We start from the raw sequence: 21494 nt of genomic DNA, 5'->3' as shown, positions 1-21494 counted from the left end.
TTTAACATTAAAAGTATGGCGAGATTTGGTTGATTTGTAACCTATTTTCTAGTTGACTCGACAAAAGGAATGTCAACTTGGTAAAGTGATGATAATTATTAAAATTTAGAGAATATTAATTCTGATTTTGAAAGTTGAGACATATTTTTTTTATCGAGATATTAACAATTTTGTCGTTAAAAATATTTTTTTTAGTTTAAAGATATTCTTTATACAAAATATAGATATTTGGATAATAGTTTTGCAAAAAAAAATACTCTTATTATTAAAAAAAAAAAAAACAATATTACTCTTAACCTTTATTCAACAGCCGGATTCGAACAAGAAATAGGTGCATTACCATGATAACACCGAACTGATTGAACATTTCAGATGCCAGGATTCAAAAAAAAAAAAAAAAAAAAAAACCCTACAAAAATCTACCTCAGTTAGTTCATCAGGTGGGTCATTACAATTTTTTTGAAGAACAGTTGATTTTGATCATTCGAATCACTACCTTAATTGTTCTAACAATTTCCTCTCAAAATCTTTAAACAAGAACAGAAAAATTGATTATAGCTTAGAGTAGAGAGAATCTTAAGATTTGCTTTATTCTTGTTTATTTGATTATTTTAAGAAAGAAAAGGAAACATGTTTTGGTGTCTTATCCGCTACTTTCTTCGGTCCCTCGCGGTCATTATAATCTCCATTTTTGTATGCTTCTCTTTAAAAGTAATGCAGAAGAACAAAACCCGCAAAAAAATTGATTTAAATTTCAGAGAGGTTCGAAAAGAGTACACAAAAAGGTATGTATGTTCTAGATCTATGCAAGTTTTTTGAAAAATTGCTGTTCTTATCCGCCATTTCATCCACATTTTACTTTTGACGAAATCCCATGGACTCTGTTCTTGATGGGTCGTATTGATTTCTGGGTTTTTGAGATGAAATTCACTTGGATTCACCTGGGTTCGCCTGAAATTTCTATTGTTCGAAGGATTTCTTGCTGGAATTTGATTAGAAGGGTTTTCAATGGGATGATTTTGAATTCATTTTATGAGGGCTTTGGCGAACATTCAAAGAATGTTTTTCATTGGCCACAAAAAATGGAAATAAAATCGACCTATTTGTTTATATCTTCCCAGTTTGACAGTTTCTCTGTTATATATGTATATATACAGGATTTGAAACGATCGAGATTACTCATTCATTCTGTATCGATTCGCATTGCGCCAAATCTCCGCTTCCTGGATTTGTTCATAATGCGAAACGGTTAGATTAAGCGATAATCTGGTTTTTCTTTTGCAGTTTTGTAGATCTTCGTTCTTCAGCTTCGCAAATCAATTAGGTTTTCGTAACCCTTCTCTTAGTTTTTGATTTCCGCGAGAACTTTTACGAAGGGATTTGAGAGAAAATCATGGGGCATTCGGCGCCGGTTTGGGATTGCAGAGCCGCGATCGAGATTACGAAGGATTGGAACGGCATTGATCAAGTTGTTCTTAGAAATCCCAAAGGAGCTTCCGCTAGGGTTAGTTTTCTTCTTCCATTTTCATCGCGTTTGAACAAGAATCGACAATGCTGATTATATATAATCTTCTTTCAATCCACACTTTTCTATTTCGTTGTGTTCTTGGAGTTAGATGATCGATTGAAGAATCTCTTGTTCTTGATGAGTTTTCGTTTTGTTTCTGATCATAATCTTCTTTCGATCGACACTTTTCCATTTCGTTGTGTTCTTGCGGTTGAATGATCGATTGAATCTCTTGTTCTCGATCGGTTTTTGTTTTGATTCTGATTATATAGATTAGTTTACATGGAGGACAAGTTTGTTCATGGAGAAACGATCAAGGGGAAGAACTTCCCTTCACAAGTAGTAAGGTACTGATTTCATAGAACTGGCTGGAGTTTTTGAATTTGATTCAAAAAGTGGAATGTTTATGCGAAGAAATTGAGTATCAGTTCATACATCAATGGTGTAGGCAATCTTTAAACCAGCAAAAGCTATGAGGGGAGGAATTCCAATATGTTTCCCACAGGTTTGTAGGATTATCTTGTTCATCTCCAAATCTCTACAACAATCTTCATTCATTCCTGATATTATCAACCAAAATTCTTGTAGTTTGGTAACTGTGGAACACCAGAGCAGCATGGGTTCGTCAAGAACAAGATCTGGACAATCGACGATAATCCACCGTCATACATGGCTGACCTCGACGGAGCGTCCTCCTTCGTCGATTTACTATATAGATCCTCCGAAGAGGACTTGAAATGTTGGCCCTATAGGTAAACTAAATGATGTTCTTAGTTTGAACCTTTTAAGATCTTGAAGAATGTATAAGTCTTTGACATTGGTAAATTCCTGTCAGTTTTGAGCTTCGGCTTCGGGTGTCTCTACGACACGACGGAGACCTGATTTTGAGGTCTAGAGTTAGGAATATCAATGGAAAGCCATTTGCATTCTCATTTGCCTATCATACACACTTGGTGGTTTCGGACATAAGGTATTATCTTCTAGAGTCTCATCGTTCGTTTTTGTTTGATCTGTATGTTCGTAAATTCAGATTCTTATACATGTTTAAATGAAGCTAGGTGCGAATCGAAGGCTTGGAAACGCTCGACTTCCTGGACAATCTATGTCACAAGGAGCGGTTTACAGAACAAGGAGATGCCATAACCTTTGAATCTGAGGTAACTTGTTCTGTATATTTAGGTTCATTACATTTCTTGGGGTATCAAAGCTGTTAGTAACATAATACTCGAGGGTTGTCGATTGGTAGGTCGATCGAGTGTATTTGAATACTCCGAATGTAATTGCCATACTTGATCATGAGAGGAAGCGGACTTACGTGATCCGAAAGGAAGGATTACCGGATGTTGGTAAGATTTAGAACGTGTAGATGCTGCTATACATGTTCGAAAATATTGCATTAGGGGCTTGCCATTTAGTGTTTTGGTTTTGTGTATGGTAGTTGTTTGGAATCCATGGGAGAAGAAGTCGAAAGCAATGGTGGATTTCGGGGACGAGGAATATAAACAAATGGTGTGCGTTAACGGAGCGGCGTTGGAGAGACCGATCATGTTGAAGCCTGGTGAGGAATGGAGAGGGAAGATGAAACTCAGTGTCGTTCCCTCGAGTTTCTCTCTCGACTTGTAGAGGAGATGGAACCGAGACGGGGGGGACGGGACAGCACGGGCAGACTACTTTTTTAATGTGGGTGATGCTGTGCTGTGTAGAAAAATAAAGATCCTTGTAGTTTTAGAAGAAGTTTTTAGTAGAAAATGATGAAATTAGGAAGGACGCCACTTGTGATGTTTTTAAGGAGTGGCTTGGCTGCATTTCCCCACTGAACTATCTTCTTGTTTTTAGAGGAAGAAAGGGTGAATTCATTGTTTTCTTTGTTGTTTGGAATTAATATTTTTTGAAATTTTGTACAATTTATATGGACCTACCTAACAGTTAATTTTGTTTCATATTGGATTAGTTTGAATTCAAAATTTATTAATAAAGGCTTCCGTTAAAAAACGTTCTCGAGGAGGAGGAACTGCTTAAGACTGTCTTAAGGGTTATTATCGAATTGAAAGTGCTTAATTTTATATTAGGAGCAAAGCAAGCGTATCTTTCTCTCTCTTAATAATTTTATATTGAAATGGTTGAGACTCGATTCAAAGGTCTCATCCACTTTCAGGCAGGGCCCTTCCCATAGTCGAGGTAGACGTTTCTGTGTGTAAGAGGAGCTTTGTGTCGTGGTCATGCTGCCTTGGCCGCATGCCATGACAAGCCAAACCCTTTATATCTTATTCCTTGAGTTTTTCCATATTCTAGTGTTCTACTTTTGTATTTCTAGACGTTTCAGAAATATCATGTCTATGTCTGCCAGAATGTATTATAGGGGATATGATTAGTAGACATGAAATGCTTCAGAATATACTATAGGGAATATGACTAGTTGTCAACTTCTCCTTACCCAAGGTTATATATTGTGAGTCGTTGTTACTCTCTTACTTGCTTATATAACGTCTCTTTCAAAAATCTCTCTTTGCCCTTTTCTAAAACCTTCTCTTAAACCGAGGCCAGAGGCTCGAGCATATATCGCTTGGCCATAAGCGACGCAAGAACGAATTGGCTTAGCTCACTTGTCGTTGGAAAGTGAGTGTCGCACAATCAAGAGTGCGATTGTGACACTTTGATAAGGAATTTCTCATTGTGTAAGAGGAGCTTTGATCGGAGATTTCTATAATGGAATAGGGAGTGAGGAGAGATTTTTGAGAGTTGTTTTTGACATTTTAGATTATTATTATTATTATTATTATTATTTTGTAGCATTGTCATTATTGATTCAACTATAAAACTAATTCATTTTATTTTTATTTTCTTATATTCTTCTTTTTAGGTGAAATGACTTAATCAACAAATAATAATTTACCTGTGGCGTACCTCCAATTTGAATAATAGTTTATATTAAAAATGAAAATTATACATTAAATAAAAAAAATTAAAATAATTTTTTTAAAAAGATAATAAACGGGAAATATTTGAATACTATCTTCCATCAATAATTATATAATATTTGAGTACGAAATAATTAAAGGCGGAAGAAATTAACGGAAATATAACGTCATACGTAGGGTCCGCCAGTAAACTTCAGAAACGTTAAAAAGAAAAAAGAGATAAAACGAAAAATTAAATAAGCGGAAGCCACTCTAAATTTATCAGAGCCAGGTTTCGATCCTGGGACCTGTGGGTTATGGGCCCACCACGCTTCCGCTGCGCCACTCTGATTTGTTGGTACACTAGTTTCTATTTTAATTAATTAAGTTTCAAATTAAAATTTAAAACCAATGAAAATGAAAGTTATTGGGCCGTTTTTTAGATGGGCCTATTTAACTTTGTAAGATCCAACATGGGCTTTACTCAGCAAATTTGGGCCCAAAATTTACTCTTTGAAATCTTCTTCTTCGTTTCCCTCGGGCGGATCATAAACCCTAAACATCACTCCAACAGAATTCCGATGCATTGAGGTTTGACGTTGTAAGAGACTCATCTAGGAAGCACGCCATCGGCGTTTCGACGTAATCTTATCATCCATGGCTCACATTTCTTTATCTAAGCCTCACTACAGCCGTATCCGGGTTCTTTCCAGTTCTTCAATTTCGTGCCCAACCGCCCTCAATTCGCTTAATTTCTTCAGCTCTACTCAAGAACTGATCCCCACAGCTACTCAAAATCAATGCCCCAGTGATCAATCCGCCAGTTCCGATGCTGCAGTGGCTGTTAATGTCGACGTGCAAGTTAATCGAAGAACCCCTAGAGGTAAGCATCGAAACCCAGAAAAAATTGAGGATATTATTTGTAGAATGATGGCAAATCGTGAATGGACAACTCGTTTACAGAATTCCATTCGGTCGTTGGTTCCTCAATTTGATCACTCTCTTGTTTGGAATGTGTTGCATGCTACTAAGAACTCGGATCATGCGCTCAAGTTCTTCCGGTGGGTAGAACGAGCCGGCTTATTCCGACATGATCGCGATACCCATTTGAAAATAATTGAGATTCTTGGTCGAGCTTCGAAGCTTAACCATGCCCGTTGCATTCTCCTTGATATGCCCAATAAGGGTGTTGAATGGGATGAAGATTTATTTGTTGTATTGATTGACAGTTATGGTAAAGCTGAGATAGTTCAGGAAGCTGTGAAAATATTTCAAAAGATGAAGGAATTGGGCGTTGAGATAAGTGTTAAATCTTATGATGCTTTGTTTAGGGTGATTTTGAGGAGAGGGAGGTATATGATGGCGAAGAGGTACTTCAATGCTATGTTGAATGAAGGAATTGAGCCGACTCGCCATACCTATAATTTGATGCTTTGGGGTTTCTTTCTGTCGTTGAGGCTCGAGACAGCCAAGAGGTTTTTTGAAGACATGAAGAGTAGAGGTATATCGCCCGATGTCGTTACGTATAACACTATGATTAACGGGTATTATCGGTTCAAGATGATGGAGGAGGCAGAGCAATTCTTTACTGAGATGAAGGGGAAGAATATCGTACCGACAGTGATAAGCTATACTACTATGATAAAAGGTTACGTTTCGGTTGGCCGAGTTGATGATGGATTGAGATTGTTTGCAGAGATGAAGGCTGTTGGTGTGCAGCCAAATGGTATTACTTATTCAACTCTGCTCCCTGGTCTGTGCGATGCAGAGAAAATGTCGGAAGCGCGACAAATTTTGACCGAAATGGCGAGCAAGTATATTTCTCCAAAGGATAGTTCCATTTTCATGAGATTGTTATCTTGCCAATGCAAACATGGTGATTTGGATGCTGCTATGCACGTTCTGAAAGTGATGATTCGGTTAAGCATTCCGACAGAGGCTGGACATTACGGTATTTTGATCGAGAACTGTTGCAAAGCTGAAATGTACGATCGAGCTGTTAAATTGCTCGACAATCTCGTCGAAAAGGAAATCATATTGAGGCCACAAAGTAGTCTGGAAATCGAGCCTAGTGCGTATAACCCTATTATTCAGTATCTGTGCAACAATGGACAGACTGGAAAGGCTGAAACCTTTTTCCGGCAGTTGTTGAAGAAGGGTATTCAAGATGAGGTTGCGTTAAATAATTTGATTCGTGGCCATTCCAAAGAAGGTAATCCTGAATTGGCTTATGAAATGTTGAAAATCATGGGTAGGAGAGGCGTGTCGAGGGATGCCGAGTCTTTTAAGGTGCTTATCGAGAGCTACTTGAGCAAAGGCGAACCAGCTGATGCTAAAACAGCTCTGGATGGCATGATTGAATGTGGGCACTATCCCGACTCGGCGTTGTTTAGATCAGTGATGGAAAGTCTATTTGCAGACGGGAGGGTGCAGGCCGCGAGCCGAGTAATGAATAGTATGTTGGATAAACGAATAACCGAAAACTTAGACTTAGTTGCTAAAATCTTAGAAGCCCTTTTCATGAGAGGGCACGTCGAGGAAGCATTAGGACGAATCGATTTGCTAATGAGCTGCCACTGCCCGCCTGATTTCCCTAGTCTTTTATCTGTTCTTTGTGAAAAGGGGAAAACCATTGCAGCTCTCAAGCTTTTAGATTTCGGGTTGGAAAGGGAATGCAACATAGAGTTCTCGAGTTATGAGAAAGTACTCGACGCGCTTTTGGGGGCAGGGAAGACATTGAATGCGTACTCGATTCTATGCAAGATCATGGAGAAAGGAGGAGGGGCCAAGGATTGGAGTAGCTGTGATAATCTGATCAAAAGGCTGAATCGGGAAGGGAACACAAAGCAAGCTGATATTCTCTCAAGAATGATGATCAATGGCGGAGGAGACAGAAAGGGAAGTAAGAAATCTTGTGTTGCTGTTTGATTCAATATAACTCAAATTTTGGAGGGCAACCCAAGTGAGGGCGGCGGCCGGACGCAGGGATCGCTCCGTTCAGGTCATGTAAGCCTTGCCCTCTGCATTCACCATTGCTTTATTTCCAATGAATCTCAAGCTATTACCCATCTGTTATGAAATTTGATATCTCTGGCCATTGGTGTTCATAATTGTTTGAATAATATGATTCTGTAGCCCTCACCTATTCCCACTCAAATGGGTTCAAGTGATTCTTTAGTACAATGTATTATGATGAGCACTATTTAACACTATTTTGTTCATAAAATTGTTGTGTATTATTGTAATTTTAGTCTAAATTAAATTAATAAGAATACCGTTAAATTCGGTACTAACTCGAATGGCATCAAAAGTTTTATTGACGTCTTTAAACCTTAAAAAAAATAAATTTAAAAACATGGTTGAATTTTTTTAAATGACTTCATATTTTTGTTAATCAACTAATTTTTAATTTAAAATGTGGAGTATTTATAATTATTTTTCTAGAATTTAGAGATTAAAATATTCTTTTTGAAAGTTCTAAATTAATAAAATCATTAAATTTTAAAAAAAATAATTAAAAAATACATTTACCATTTTGTTTGATACTTATTTTTGAAAGAAAATAATTTAAAAATAGTAGTAAATTAAATGAAAATTTGGAGTGGATTTTATTTAGGATTGTGAAGCTGTCAGCTATGAAAAAGTTGTACAGGCTAGGTCCTACGAAACTTGCCAGTAAGGCATTCAAATTTCACATCTCCCAATTAATAACACACGTCTTCACTTATATTTACGATTTTAAAAAATATTTTTAAAAAAATATATATATCATAACACTCTCGTACAAGTTCTTGTAACTTTGCTTTGGACTTTCCCATAAAACCTCGTACCAATGAAAATGTATCTTTTTACTTATAGACCCATGATCATTCTTTAAGATCATTCTTTAAATTAGTCAACGTAGGACTCACTCCCAACAATCTTCCTCACCTATAACTCAATTTAATAGCTATATAGCATTATTTAGTTTACTTTATTTTGGAAAACACCAAACAAATAACATAAAAAAAAACATAAAAGAAAAAAATCATTTGGTCGATTTAACTCATGTTCATATCATAAAAAATTTGGTTTGGGTAACGATGTCGATAGAGATTTATCTCTACTTATAGATCGAGACATTTTAAAATTTAACCTAATTGTTGGGGTTGTAAATTTTTTAACATAAACAACCTTAATTAAATAACAAATTCACGCCTAATCATAATTTTTTTTTAATTAGAATGGTTTGGAAGATTGTTCCAATTATTTGTTCAAATTTTTGTTTTTATTACGAGTTAAATGTTAATTTATAAATGATTTATTTTCAAACATTTAAAAAAAAATTATGAAAATTTTTCTTAAATAAAATCAAACCATCCAGATTTAAAATGGAATGTATTTAAAAGTTGCAGATTTGGAGTATGGTTTTTGTGTAATTTTACTTAAATGAAGAATCAAATTATAATTTAGTGTATGTATCAATTTATTTCAATATTTTATTTAATAATTTCACGATATTTAAAATGTATATCATGATGCATGATGACGAGGGAGACTCGGCACAGTGCCAATTCCTAACACTTGAGGTAAAGTCTGCCTTATGAACCGCAGTCTTAGGTCCCACAAGTGCGTTGTGCACGTTCAAATTGTGAATTTAATATTTTTAATACTCAACTTTTTTTTTTTCAAAATAGTTTTATGTAATGACAATGAGGTAGGAGGCAAGTGATAAGTGTGTACGCTGGGTTAGCCATATGATTTTCTCTATTTATGTGAAAAAAAAAGAGAGTTGGGACAAAAATGAGAATGAGAGGTTGTTAGGCCATATGGTTTTACCAAATTGGATTTTGTGCTACGCAACGCAACCAATCCAAACGCCTCGCATCCAAATTTCTGTCACCGCCAATAACATTCGTTCTTCTTCCATTTTCTATCAGTTCCTTCTCATCGCAAGAGCGGATTTCCGGCAGCAATTCGCTCAACTAAGGTAACCTTCTTCTTCTTCTTCTTCTTCTTCTTCTTCTTTGATTTGTAAATCTCTGCGTGTGAATGTGATTTCGGTTCTCCTGTGACATGGAATTACGTTCTGTTCTTTTCGGATGAAACGATTTCGATTTCCTAATATTTAATGCGATTCATGAACTCGACTGATTAACTGAATAGATTCCTCTTTCTTTGTCTCGATTTCTGCATTGATTTTGAATTGACTGTAATTAAATCAGATTTCCGTGAAGGAGTTCGTTAATTTCAGAGAATATGACAGAGCCGCCATTGAAACCTGTTCTCCAGAAGCCTCCGGGGTATAAAGAACTGAATCTCGCTGCTCAGCCGGTGGTGAGACCGTCGGCGAGGAAATTGATTCTTCCTTCGCCGATGAACCAGAAGAACAAGAAGCGACGGAGCTTCTGCCGTGGATGCTGTTGTTTCCTCTGCTTTTTCCTTCTGGTTCTGATCGTTGTAGCTGTCGCCGCTGGTGGAGTTTTATACCTCTGGTTTGAGCCAAAACTCCCTGTATTTCATCTCCAATTATTCCGAATCTTGAAATTGAACGTCACCGACAAATCGGACGGCTCGTATCTAAACGCGAGAACCCTCGGTCGTATCGAAATCAAGAACCCTAACTCGAAGTTATCACTGAATTACGGCGATATCGAGATCAAAATCGCCGCTGGAGAAGGAACTCAAACTGAATTAGGATCAACGATTTTGCGAAGCTTTGTTCAATCTAATGAGAACAAGACGAGTTTGAAGATCGAAACTATAGTCAGCAATGAAACAGTCGACAGCGGAGCGGGCCGGAAGTTGATCTCCGGCAACCGGACCGGCGAGTTAATAGTGAACGTCGGAGCAGAGACGAAAATCGGATATATGGTGAATGGTCGGAGAATGCTGCCGGTGAAGATCGAAGTGACGTGCGGAGGCGTGAGGTTGAAAAGTCTCAACAGAGGCGACATGCCGAAATGCTCCATCCATTTGCGCCGATGGTTTCTGTAACCAAAAAAGGAAAAAAAAAAAAAAAAAAAGGTTAAATCAATTAAATTAAATTTGGTAATTACAGTGGGATTAAACTTTATAAAACACAGAAAAGTTGATGCGATTTGTTACCATAGAAAACAAAATAGGTATTATTTTGGTCTCATTTTTTGGTAACCTTTTTTATTTGATTTTATCATCTTGTTTGGAAAAGAAATTTGTTTATATGAAATGAAATTATATTATATCTCAATTTTTATAATAAAATTATATTATCTCTACCTTGTCATGTGCGGAAATCTTGGTTATATCTAATAAGTGAAAACGTACAATATTTGTTTGCCGTGAGTTTAAATTGTTACAAATAGTATCAGAGCTAGTCACTGGATATGTGCAAACGAGGACATTGACCCCAAAATATATGGTATCAGAGCTAGTCAATCAGAGGGGAACAAATCGTTCGTTACAAGGGTGTGGAAACCTTTCAAGATTTATACATTTTTTTAGCTGTAAGGCTTGGATTAACAAATGTGGGTTTGCTCGATTTGACATTTTTTTTAAAATTTCAACAACTTTGGAATCAGAAATTTGAATATATGATTTTTAGAATAAGATGTATAACCCGAGAGTATACTACCAATTTTTACTTTCTAAAGTTTTAAAACATACACTTGTCCATCGAGATTTGAAGAATATTCCATATGGTCCCTTAAAATTTGAAGAATATTCTGACGAGTCCCTCGAGATCTGAAACCTACTTTATATTACATTCTTAGTCAACGAACCGTCTTTATACTCGATGACCATTAAGAATCACTTCTCAAACTTTCTGATTTGAAATCACGAGAATTAGATAGATATTAACCCTAAATCTCAGTAATAAAAATACTAAATATAATTTTAAAAAAGGAAAAAAAATTGGATTAAATTTATATCAAATAACGAAGTTATAATTATTTTTCTTTCATAAATAAGTTGTAGATTAGTTATAATTCTAATCTCGTATGGAATATACAATTAAGAGTAAAAGTAAATATTGTAAAGTTAATATATTAAATAGTTGTTTTTTTTTTTAATTTTTAAAATATTTAGTTGAACTGGTTGGTGCATTACTATTTTAAATTTAAGGCTAATAAATGAACAATTATTTAAAGTTGGACTAAGACTGGTATTATGGGATTTTGTTGGGTGTGTTAAATATTTATTTTTGGTGGAATATCACATTCAATATTGAATTTTGGTGCTTGGATTTTTAGTTAGGTTTGGGTATGATTGAATCTTTGATTTAGATTTAGATTAGGAAGGCTAAATTAATAAAATTATTTCTAAATTTTCAAAACAAATATAAAAAAAATATCTTTAAAGTATGAATTTCAAAACGTTTTATTAATAATTTTTAATTTTTAAAAATGTTCAAAAATAGCGTTGCCCGTGTTAAGAGTAATATTAACGCCTTTTACCTTTTTTTTAAAAAAAATTAACAAAAAATCTAGTTGTGAAAGGTATGGACTAAAATTGTCTATCTATCTCAAATTAGATCCAAACATTTTAAAGTTAATACATCGATAGTATTTTTTATTTTTTTTTTAATTTTAAAAGTGTTCTTAATTTTTTTTAAATTAAAGGTATTTTAAAGTTTTTTTTTAATTAAGATTATTAATGAAACTTTTGAAAATTCAACGGTTTTTTGAAATAAAGTATTAATGGTTTCTACGAGATTAATGGTAAATGTATTTTAATTTTTTTAATTTTTTTTTGACGATATTATTACAGTGTTTTTGAAACAAAATACAAAATTAAAAGATATTTTTAAAGTTATTCTTATTTCATGAGACACGAAAGAAAAATGTATTTTAATCCATCGTATTTATTTGACTAACAAAATAAAAAGGGAAGAAAATTGTAACAAACGCGTTTTAAAATCGTGAAGTTCATGCTGATACGCAACGGACCAAAGTCATATTTGCTAGTGTTTGGATTGTTACAAATTGTATTAGAGCTACGAACGGGCCAAACTTGTCTCTTAAAAGTATTGGCCAAAATTTGATCTAGACTCAAACCTAATAAGTTTAAAACACTATTTGAGCATGGGTTGAGCTGATCCAATTTTTAGTAGCCAAGTCATGGCCCAATTATGGATTGCATCAAAATTTGGACCGAATTGAGTAAGTCAACACGTACTTTGATAGCATGGGCTAACCTTGGATGATTGATCAAAATTTGAATTAACCGAGCATGAATTGAGTCCGAATTAATTTTAACCAACTATTAGACTATAGACTCGTTAACGAGGTCAGTTACAACTAGTCCCATTAAAAATATAATAATAATAAAATTAGAGCGACAATGAATTACATTAATTTTATGTCGGCGTAAGACTAAAGTTCAATTTACAAAGTTTTTTTTTTTAAGAAAATTTAATTTATAATTAATTTCAGAAATTCTAAATTAACTATCATTAAGGAAAAGAAAAAAGAAAAAAGAAAAAAGAAATATTAAAGTAACAGATCCCATCAGATTCTGATGGGATTCGAATCCTACCATCGGCATTATTGAAATAATAATAATAATAATAATATTATTATTATTCCTAAAATGCTGCATTTTTTTTTTTAATTTCCGAAAAAGTGCGCGCGGTGTTTCGATTGTTTTCTTCCTCAGTTTTCTCGTTGGAGAGGTCTCTCTCGGCTACCGTCCACGGCGTCGAAACGGATCCTGAAGGAGCTCAATGATCTCCAGAAAGATCCTTCTACTTCCTGCAGTGGTGGTTTAGTATTCTTTCTACTCTTGTTCCTTTTTACTATCTCTCTCTATATATTTTTTTTTCACTTTCTAAGATTGGTCTAGTGATTTCGTTTTCATCGGTTATTGGAGACTCCGAGCAACTTCGTTGTTGTTCTTTTATTTGGAAATTAAGTGGATCGCAATGTTTGTTTGTGGATTGCGTGAAAAAGTAACAACTCTGAAATTCAATTATCATGTTTGTAATTATCTAAGCATGCGGAGGTCTACGAAAATCGGTTTTGGAGTTCTTAGCACTGATTTGCATTCTCAATTTTGTGGTTTACGCGTAGGATATGGTTTAATTTGGCTCTTCTCTAAACAATTCATTGTACTCCGGAATGGAATTCGGTAATATGGAAACTGAATCGTGTATTAGAGTTTGATTTATATGTATATGTTAAGCTTATTGAAGCAAGGTTCTATTGAGTCAAAAACTATAGATACCGGTACATTTATTGGCTTATGGATCTTTTTGACTTTAGTTCTCTATACTATAAAGAATTGATTCTATGAATTTTCACGTTTTAAATCATAGTTGTTTTTTAATTGAGCTAGACTCAGAACAGTATAACCGCTTAAGATTTGAGTAGTCAACACTTTCAATTCATTTGGACTTAGTAAATTTCTATATCCCGTTACCATATTGTGGTTCTTGTTTTATTAATTATTCTAATGTCTGTAATATGTGTGTTGTCACTGTTTTTATTACTTATTTGATTAATAACTCAGTAAGTCAGTGCTAGAAGTTATTTTCACACTTCCTGAGCTAAACAGTTCAGTTATGACCACCTAAAGGCCATAAAGTGTTTGACTGGGAAAATAGTATAACGAACGATTTTTAACGTATCACATTGGATGTTATTGATAATTTTCTGCACATTTTTCATGTAAATTGATTTAGATGTTATTGTTGTGAAATAGGCTTACTGCCTATTTTACCATAGTAGCGCTATCTTTAACTAAATGTGAAAACTAGATTTGGGGAAAATAAGTGTAATGACTTGATTAAGGTGAAAATTTAACTTAATCAGAGATATGTCTTCTTAGGTTCTTGGACACCCATTGGTGGATGGAACTCCCTTGTTCTTGATTTTGGAATGCTATAGTGTAAATCTTGGGAGTTTATCTCTTAATTTCAGGAATTTTATGATATTTCAATTTCCGGGTAGCTTTCTACTGGGCAGCAAATATTTTATTCTCGTGTGGGGAGGTCATCCATTTAAAAGAACGACCGACTATCAAGGTCACTTCAAGGGTAGATGGGGTTTTTAATGCAATGTTGAGATTGTATTTCTTGTGTTGTTTCTTCTAGGAATAGTTTTGATTGGGTCGTGCTAATTGGAGACTGTTTTTGCATCCGTCATTGGCTATCGTGGGGGATGGAGTCTTTTCTTTCTCTTCTCTTCTGTTTTCCTTCTTCCTTGATAAAATTTTTAGTTTTGTGAGATTGTAGGATTATTGCTATGTATCATTTATTATGTCACGGGAGTCCTTACCTACAACTTTTTACGTTGCTTCAGTTTATCATTTGTCTAGGTTGCTTTCAGGACAATGGTTTTTCACCCAAACATTAACATTAACGGTAGTATTTGCTTGGACATCTTGAAAGAGCAATGGAGTCCAGCTTTGACTATATCAAGGGTTTTGACTTCTCAATGACAATTTTAACATTAAACTCCTAGATGTTTGAATTTTATTATCTTGTGCCTTTTTTACACTATGGCTTTGGATCAAATTCTTTGAGTTGCCTGTTGATCAACATTTACAATTTTATTGCTTAACTAGGGTATCAAGGCACTATCATTATGTGCATATATTAAAGAGGGGAAAAAAAAAACAGAAACCCCCATTTTGTTGATATAATTTCGTTCATGGTACTCGGGCATATTGATGTAGTAATGTGATGGCAATTGTACTTTAGTGCTCAACACTCTGAACAGTTGTCACATTTCATGTCATCTTTATTTTATTACAATATTTCTCTAATTATAGTAATAGTCATCAATCCAAATTATAGTGAGCCATCAGGACATAAAAAAAATTTAAATCCAAGAACGTGTTAGGTGAAAACACTAAGCAAACAACTTAGACCAACCGCTGAGAAAGTATGATTGCAACCATATATGGAGCATATAAAATGCACACATGTTGCTCTTGGGTGACAGCATGATATCCTGGTTAGATTTCATTTTTATGAAATTTATACTGTAAACTTGTGAGGGTTACTTATCATTTGAGTAGTGCAATGGGTACCAAGGGGTCACTGGCCAATGTTGACACAGGGAGACCATGGTATGTTTTCTGAGAAAGTCTATTGCCTTCCGCCAAAAATCCTGTTCATTTTCTTATGATATATATGGTGTAATGCATCTTATTCTAGAATATTGAATCGTTGTCTGCTCTTCAGCATCTTTGGCTAACATTATTGAGAATACATAGTGATTGTCAATCATTTTCTGCATATCCATTTCACTTTTTTCCTAGCTTCGATTAATTATACAGTTTTTCAATGGTTGGGAAGGGTTTCTGTTTCATATTCTGGTGTTACTTTCTATTTGCTCCCTTTCGACAGATGCCAACCCAGATGATCTACTAGTGCCAGAAATTTCTCATTTATACAAGACCGATAGGGCCAAGTATGAGACAACTACAAGGAGCTGGACTAAAAAAATATGCGATGGGCTCGTTTGTATTATGGGAAGGGTATGAGGGATGTCACTGTTGGTTCTCATGTATAAATGAAAATTTTCTGTACTATATTCTATTAGGAGTGATTGAAATAATTCTATGTCGTTCAATTTAAAATCAACATGATGCTTTAAGTTCATGTTCGACTAATTTATATCAATTATATGGATTTGATTTCGTACAGCTCCATGACCTGTGAATATTAATCCTAGATTTCAAGCCAGTGAAGAAACTATCTCGCATCATGGCTTCTTATGGATGATGGAGGATAAAGGCGGAAAATGGGCCAGAGCGCCGAGCTGCTCCAATTGCATTTCCACCCCCACTTGAATTCTGAGGGTATGTGATCTTTTCCATCGTCTAAAGTTTGTCCATTCATTGTGTCAACTGCCTTTCATTTTTTGCTTGGATCTAGACATTTTTCTTTAGAAATTGAGAAACTATTTGTACTATTTTTGCTGCAAACGAAGAGGATAATACTAGTGGGGTGGGCTGGAGGGCAGGGATCTACATAACCAAGACCTTAGTCGACAATAAAACACTAGGAAAGCTTCATAACTCTTTCCCACTGAAAAGCAGACTGTACTTGGATCTAGATTTTTATGGTAATGAAAACCCATATGTTCTTGGATATAGGACTTCTTTTTTTGCACAGAACTTCGATCTAGATTTAAGTTGAGCTTAATATAGCTCCAGATAATAGTAGTTTTAACCACAACTCGGTTGACTAATAAAAAATCGAAGGGAGTTTCTATTGTTCCAAAATTCTTGTGATGTTTATCCTCGGTCATTTCTGTTAGAAATCACGACTCTCTACAATGGTATATTGTCCACTTTGAGCATAAGCTCTCGTGGCTTTGCTTTGGGTTTCCCCAAAAGGCCTCAAACCAATGGAGATAGTATTCCTCACTTATAAATCCATGATATTCCACTAAATTAACTAATGTGGTACTCACCGTCAATAATCCTCAACAGTTCTCCCCTTGAACAAAGTACACTATAAGCCTCCCCCGAGGCTTATGGAGCTCTTGAATAGCCTCCCCTTAATCGAGGCTCGACTCCTTTCTCTAGAGCCCTCGAACAAAGTACACCATTTGTTCGACATTTTAGTCACTTTTGACTACACCTTCGAGGCTCACAATTCTTTGTTCGATATTTGAGGATTCTATTGACATGGCTAAGTTTAGGGCATGGCTCTGATATCATGTTAGACGAACACGACTCTTCACAATGGTATGATATTGTCCACTTTGAGCATATGCTCTTGTGACTTTGCTTTGGGCTTCTCTCAAAAGGCTTTATACCAATGGAGATAGTATTCCTCACTTATAAATCCATGATCTTCCCCTAAATTAACCGACGTGGGACTCACTCCCAATAATCCTCAATCCTCAACAGTTTTAACCACAACTCGGTTGACTAATAAAAAATCGAAGGGAGTTTCTATTGTTCCAAAATTCTTGTGATGCTTATCCTCAGCCAATTCAAATGGAAATCAAAACCGAAAGAAAACGTCTCGACATTGTGTTGTGGTAGTGGACAAATTTGGATGAAATGTCTGCTTCTTCCACCTACCATTTCCAAGTCAATTTATTATTATCTCTCTCTCTATATCAATAGAAATAGATTAAGGGCTGCAATTTGGTTGACAAAGAAAGTGGGACAATTCCTACATCCCACTCCCAATAAGAATGAAATTATTAAATGTTGTGTTGTCCTTTGGTATGCTCAAGTTGGTTTTGCCATCTCTTCCAACTTATCTTCGAACGTAGGTGGACATGAACTTCACCTCAGATTTCCCTTTCGGACAATAATTGTCCGAAACTATTCATCTTCTTAAAAACTTAAATTCTAAGGCACATAATATCCATCACCCTGCCAATTCTGCCAACAACAGGGTTATTACGTGCTCTGTTTGTTTGGTTTAAGTTCCCAATAATTAAATTTTGGACCATTACCCAACAGAGGGGCGAGGACGTTGGAGATTCCCTTCAAACTAGCATAGGGTCGATTAGTAGTTAAATCACTAATCAATTAAAAAGTTTAGTAGATGGATTATTATAAATTTAATCATATCAACATTTTAATCGTTAAAAGTATGTTATCCATCTAGAGAGTATAAGGTCAAATTCTCCCACCCAAAGTACTAGAACAAAGTATAATTTGTCCTAATTTCGAGATAAAAGAAGTCAAGAGCCTAATCATTTGATTTTCTTTTTTTTTTTTATAGAAGGCCTAAAAAATTGTGCCAAAATGAATTTCAACATGGAAACCTTATGTCAATGTCTAAGAAATATTTATGTAATATTGTTTTTATTTCATCTCTAGTTTTCTTCCCCTCTCACTTTACCCTTCTCCCTTCATTTTAATGGACTTTTCGACAGCTATGACATTTTTTGATTGCTTCCTCAAGTACAAGAAGAGTAGAGACTTTCTATATCATATGGATCAAACTTCGAAAAATTCTCTAGTAACAAATTTGCATATGTATGGTAGAAAGAACGCTCTTGTCTCTCATTCTTGTTGGTCTCTCTCGTTCTTGTCGGTCTCCCTCACCATCTTTGGACTTAAGCGATATTAACAAAAGGTTATACTTTTCTAATTTTAGAGATAGACAAAAAAAAAAAAATTAAATTAGTTGTGGGCAGGGGGTTCTGAATCTGATCAGGTGTTTGGATCTTTTGTCTACAGCTTCATTAAATCCAAAAATAATGGAAAATCACGTGAAGAAAATGAATATTTGTGATAACATCTAATGAGAATGACAGTTCCTTTAATGTCTTGGCCTCACACTCTTCACCCAAACCAAATAATGTCTACTAATTATCTGTTTATATAGAAATATATATATATATATATATATATATATATATATATATATATATATATATCGAAACCACTACTTTCGGATCAAATACGCGGCGACTCTTAATCTTTCAAATTTATACTTAATTAATTATCCTTATTACTTTTTAAAAATTCCTCGCAAAAAGAAAAAGGACAGACCGCTCCTATAAAACCGGCCCTCTTGCTCTGCTCTGCTCAGCCACTGAACCTTCTCTTCTGTTCTCTTCTTTTGAAAAGCTTAGAGAGCCATCAAATTCGAGTCTCCATTAATGGGTCGAGTTTGTTCCGGCGGAATTAGGTTCAGAGAAATCCGAACCACCACCCACAAATCGGCGACGGAGACCAAATTGGTTCGAATTTCGTTCACCGACGGCGACGCCACCGATTCCTCGAGTGGGGAAGACGAAGAGCCAATCTCCATCCGCCACGTCAAACGCCACGTGACTGAGATCAGGCTTCTCACTCGTAGTTCCAAAAAATCGTCGCTGAAATCGGGAGCTGAACCGCTGCGTAACTCGAAGAGTTACAGAAAGTTCCGGGGAGTTAGGCGACGGCCGTGGGGGAAATGGGCTGCCGAGATCAGAGACCCTTTCCGGCGGACTAGAGTTTGGCTTGGTACCTACGACACGCCGGAGGAAGCTGCCGTCGTGTACGACCAAGCCGCCGTCCGCCTTAAAGGCCCCAACGCTCTAACCAATTTCGCCGAAGCTCCCATTTCCAAAAGTACTGTTACCACACTTCTAACTCCGCCGCCGCTGGCGGTGGCGGTGGCGGTGGCGATTTCCGATAGAGAAGAATCTCGGTGTCTGTGCTCTCCGACTTCCGTTTTGAGATTAGAAGAACAAATTTGGAGACCCATTGAGCATGTAAACGAAGAATCAGCATTAGAAATGGAATTAAATTGGTTATATGATCGGAATTCCAACAGTTTGTTGTTCAATTCAAGAACCCCACAGCCCATAAATTCCGACGAAGTGGAAGATTTCGGCGACATTCCGATGGATTTCGAATCATGCAAATGGGATGTTGAGAATTATTTTCAAGATCCAACCTTTAGTATTTCACTCACTCACTGACAGACTGACAAATTCGCTATCTTTTTTAATTTATTTTATTTATTTTGTTATTATTAAATTTTAAAATTTCGTTGCCTTTAAATTTGTATTCTAACATATGTTTTATTTATATGCTTTTTATTTTTTGGAGTGAATTGTATTGTATGGAAATAGAATAGTGAAGGTTAAACTTTATGTAATCAACTTTTTTCTAAATTTGATATATATTTCAATAAATATGGCTAAGTTCATAACTCTATTTGAGTATCTAAATACTTTATTCTCTTTCATTTTTGCTTTTTGAATTTTGACTATGAAATTTAACACTGTATTTGAATTTTGAAACATAAAATAAAAACCTAATTCAGTGTTTTTGGTTTGAATTTAATCTGAGTTTAAGTTCAATTTGATTAAACCCTATATAAGTTTAAGTTCAATTTGATTATTATAGTTTGGTTAAATCCTATAAATCATTTATATACGAGTCATTGCCATATTTTCTATTTAAATTTCTAGGTTAATTCATCGTAGTAATATCTACAAGTAGTGGGTTTGGGCCGTTACAAATAGTATCAGAGTTAGACACCGGGCGATGTGCCAGTGAGGAGGCTGAATCCTGAAGGGAGGTAGATTGGGGGGTCCCACATCGATTGGATAAGGGAATGAGTGCCAGTAAGACAATGGGCTCCGTAGGGGTGGATTGTGAAGCTCCGAACGGGTGGATTGTGAGGCTCCGTACGCGTGGATTGTGAGATCCCACATCAATTGGAAAGATGAACGAAATATTCTTTATGAGAGTGTGAGGTTGGCAGTGATACGTAACAGACCAAAATAGACAATATCTACTTGTGATGAATTTGGGTTATTACAGAAATAGAAGATAGTTTAATAATGATTTGAACGGACCGGAATCGTCAAATTAGAAATTAAGATAGAAATCGATAGATTTAAAACCAATTTTAATGAAGAAATTGGGACTCACCAAATTTGAGTTACAGAATCAAGTATGAAATTGTTACCCGATGCAAGTTGTAGGCAAGCTTTCGACCCTCTAAATTTCGATTGATCGGGCGCTATAGAAGAGAGCACACGAGAATGATAGAAGAGGCAATGCACATCATGGTAGTTAGGTTTTGAAATAAATGTTATATTGTTGGAAAATAATTTAGCCCTCTAACAGCAGACAGCTTGTACGAGGTTTCTTGTGGTCCCACATTTTATTTCCTTTTTTTTTTAATTTTTATTTTTTTATTTTTTATTTTATATATTTGTACCAATTTTGAAGTCCAATTACTTACTACTATTCATTTGGTTGGTTATTTTATAAATGGTTGAATGTTGATTCTATTCGTCTCGTTATTAATCGTCAGCTAGATATGCTCGTATTCTCCTACCTAAGAAAGGTCCAAACGTCCAATGTTAGTGTTCGAGGGAATAATTTGAAACGTCGACTAGAAAATGTGCTTGTGTACTGGTTCTCGGAGATGAAGTATCGATGAATTTCTTATATGCTTGGCACAATAAATACTCCCATTGAATAAAACTCACGGTCTTGAATAACACCTACCTAGAGATCTTGCTTTCGAACCCTCGGCTAAGTTTATTGAGAAACGATTGATGTTGTAAATGTCTAGCCTTTTGTGACGAGCGTGGACTTAAAAAAAGTAGTCAATGCTCGTGATAACCATTCCTTAAAACTTGGTAGGTTTTATTCGATTCCTCCCGGTTCAAAGAAAAGAAAAAACAACAAATAGAATAGGA

The 21494-nt window shown here is 35.4% G+C and overlaps 3 protein-coding genes, 1 non-coding gene and 1 pseudogene across 19 annotated transcripts; 4 read left to right on the top strand and 1 right to left on the bottom strand.

Moving 5' to 3' along the window:
• The first annotated feature begins 464 nt into the window (after positions 1 to 464).
• Positions 465 to 3425, top strand: LOC111432403 (annotated as a pseudogene).
• Positions 3426 to 4684: 1259 nt separating this feature from the next.
• On the bottom strand, positions 4685 to 4756 carry TRNAM-CAU. Its single transcript has one exon. It is a non-coding gene; the product is annotated as a tRNA-Met (tRNA).
• Positions 4757 to 4970: 214 nt separating this feature from the next.
• On the top strand, positions 4971 to 7630 carry LOC111449995 (pentatricopeptide repeat-containing protein At2g37230-like). The gene has a single exon (XM_023090124.1). It carries the CDS (start codon positions 5062 to 5064, stop codon positions 7330 to 7332), a length of 2271 nt encoding a protein of 756 aa, XP_022945892.1. The 5' UTR covers positions 4971 to 5061; the 3' UTR covers positions 7333 to 7630.
• A 1525-nt stretch (positions 7631 to 9155) lies between these two features.
• LOC111441169 (NDR1/HIN1-like protein 6) lies at positions 9156 to 10390 on the top strand. Of its 4 annotated transcripts, none has more exons than XM_023078147.1 (3): positions 9208 to 9282; positions 9320 to 9373; positions 9621 to 10390. In XM_023078147.1, exon 3 carries the CDS (start codon positions 9643 to 9645, stop codon positions 10378 to 10380), a length of 738 nt encoding a protein of 245 aa, XP_022933915.1. In that variant the 5' UTR covers positions 9208 to 9282; positions 9320 to 9373; positions 9621 to 9642; the 3' UTR covers positions 10381 to 10390. The 4 variants fall into 4 exon arrangements, with proteins under 4 accessions (XP_022933893.1, XP_022933915.1, XP_022933901.1 ...); XM_023078133.1 differs by having other exon boundaries at positions 9245 to 9282; positions 9609 to 10390; XM_023078125.1 differs by having other exon boundaries at positions 9156 to 9373.
• A 2614-nt stretch (positions 10391 to 13004) lies between these two features.
• On the top strand, positions 13005 to 19943 carry LOC111441199 (pathogenesis-related genes transcriptional activator PTI6-like). Of its 13 annotated transcripts, none has more exons than XM_023078233.1 (4): positions 13005 to 13123; positions 15716 to 15846; positions 16044 to 16170; positions 18916 to 19943. In XM_023078233.1, the coding sequence occupies exon 4, from the start codon at positions 18948 to 18950 to the stop codon at positions 19752 to 19754; it is 807 nt and encodes a 268-aa protein (XP_022934001.1). In that variant the 5' UTR covers positions 13005 to 13123; positions 15716 to 15846; positions 16044 to 16170; positions 18916 to 18947; the 3' UTR covers positions 19755 to 19943. The 13 variants fall into 13 exon arrangements, 9 of the variants coding, with proteins under 9 accessions (XP_022934001.1, XP_022933977.1, XP_022933985.1 ...); XM_023078209.1 differs by having other exon boundaries at positions 14680 to 15846; XM_023078217.1 differs by having other exon boundaries at positions 13005 to 13126.
• Positions 19944 to 21494: the final 1551 nt, after the last annotated feature.

This window comes from Cucurbita moschata, unplaced genomic scaffold, assembly GCF_002738365.1.
Source record: "Cucurbita moschata cultivar Rifu unplaced genomic scaffold, Cmos_1.0 Cmo_Scf00001, whole genome shotgun sequence".
Lineage (NCBI taxonomy): Eukaryota > Viridiplantae > Streptophyta > Magnoliopsida > Cucurbitales > Cucurbitaceae > Cucurbita > Cucurbita moschata.
The sequence above is the reverse complement of the archived record's forward strand: the minus strand, read 5'-3'. Positions and strand labels throughout refer to the sequence as shown.

Bases quoted from the DNA above. Each gene is read 5' to 3' on its own strand.
- LOC111449995 (XM_023090124.1), top strand. From the start codon at position 5,062: ATGGCTCACATTTCTTTATCTAAGCCTCACTACAGCCGTATCCGGGTT.
- LOC111441169 (XM_023078125.1), top strand. From the start codon at position 9,213: ATGGTTTTACCAAATTGGATTTTGTGCTACGCAACGCAACCAATCCAA. The intron at 9,374-9,620 runs GTAACCTTCTTC...ATTTCCGTGAAG, and splicing joins CAGCAATTCGCTCAACTAAG to GAGTTCGTTAATTTCAGAGA.
- LOC111441199 (XM_023078233.1), top strand. From the start codon at position 18,948: ATGGGTCGAGTTTGTTCCGGCGGAATTAGGTTCAGAGAAATCCGAACC.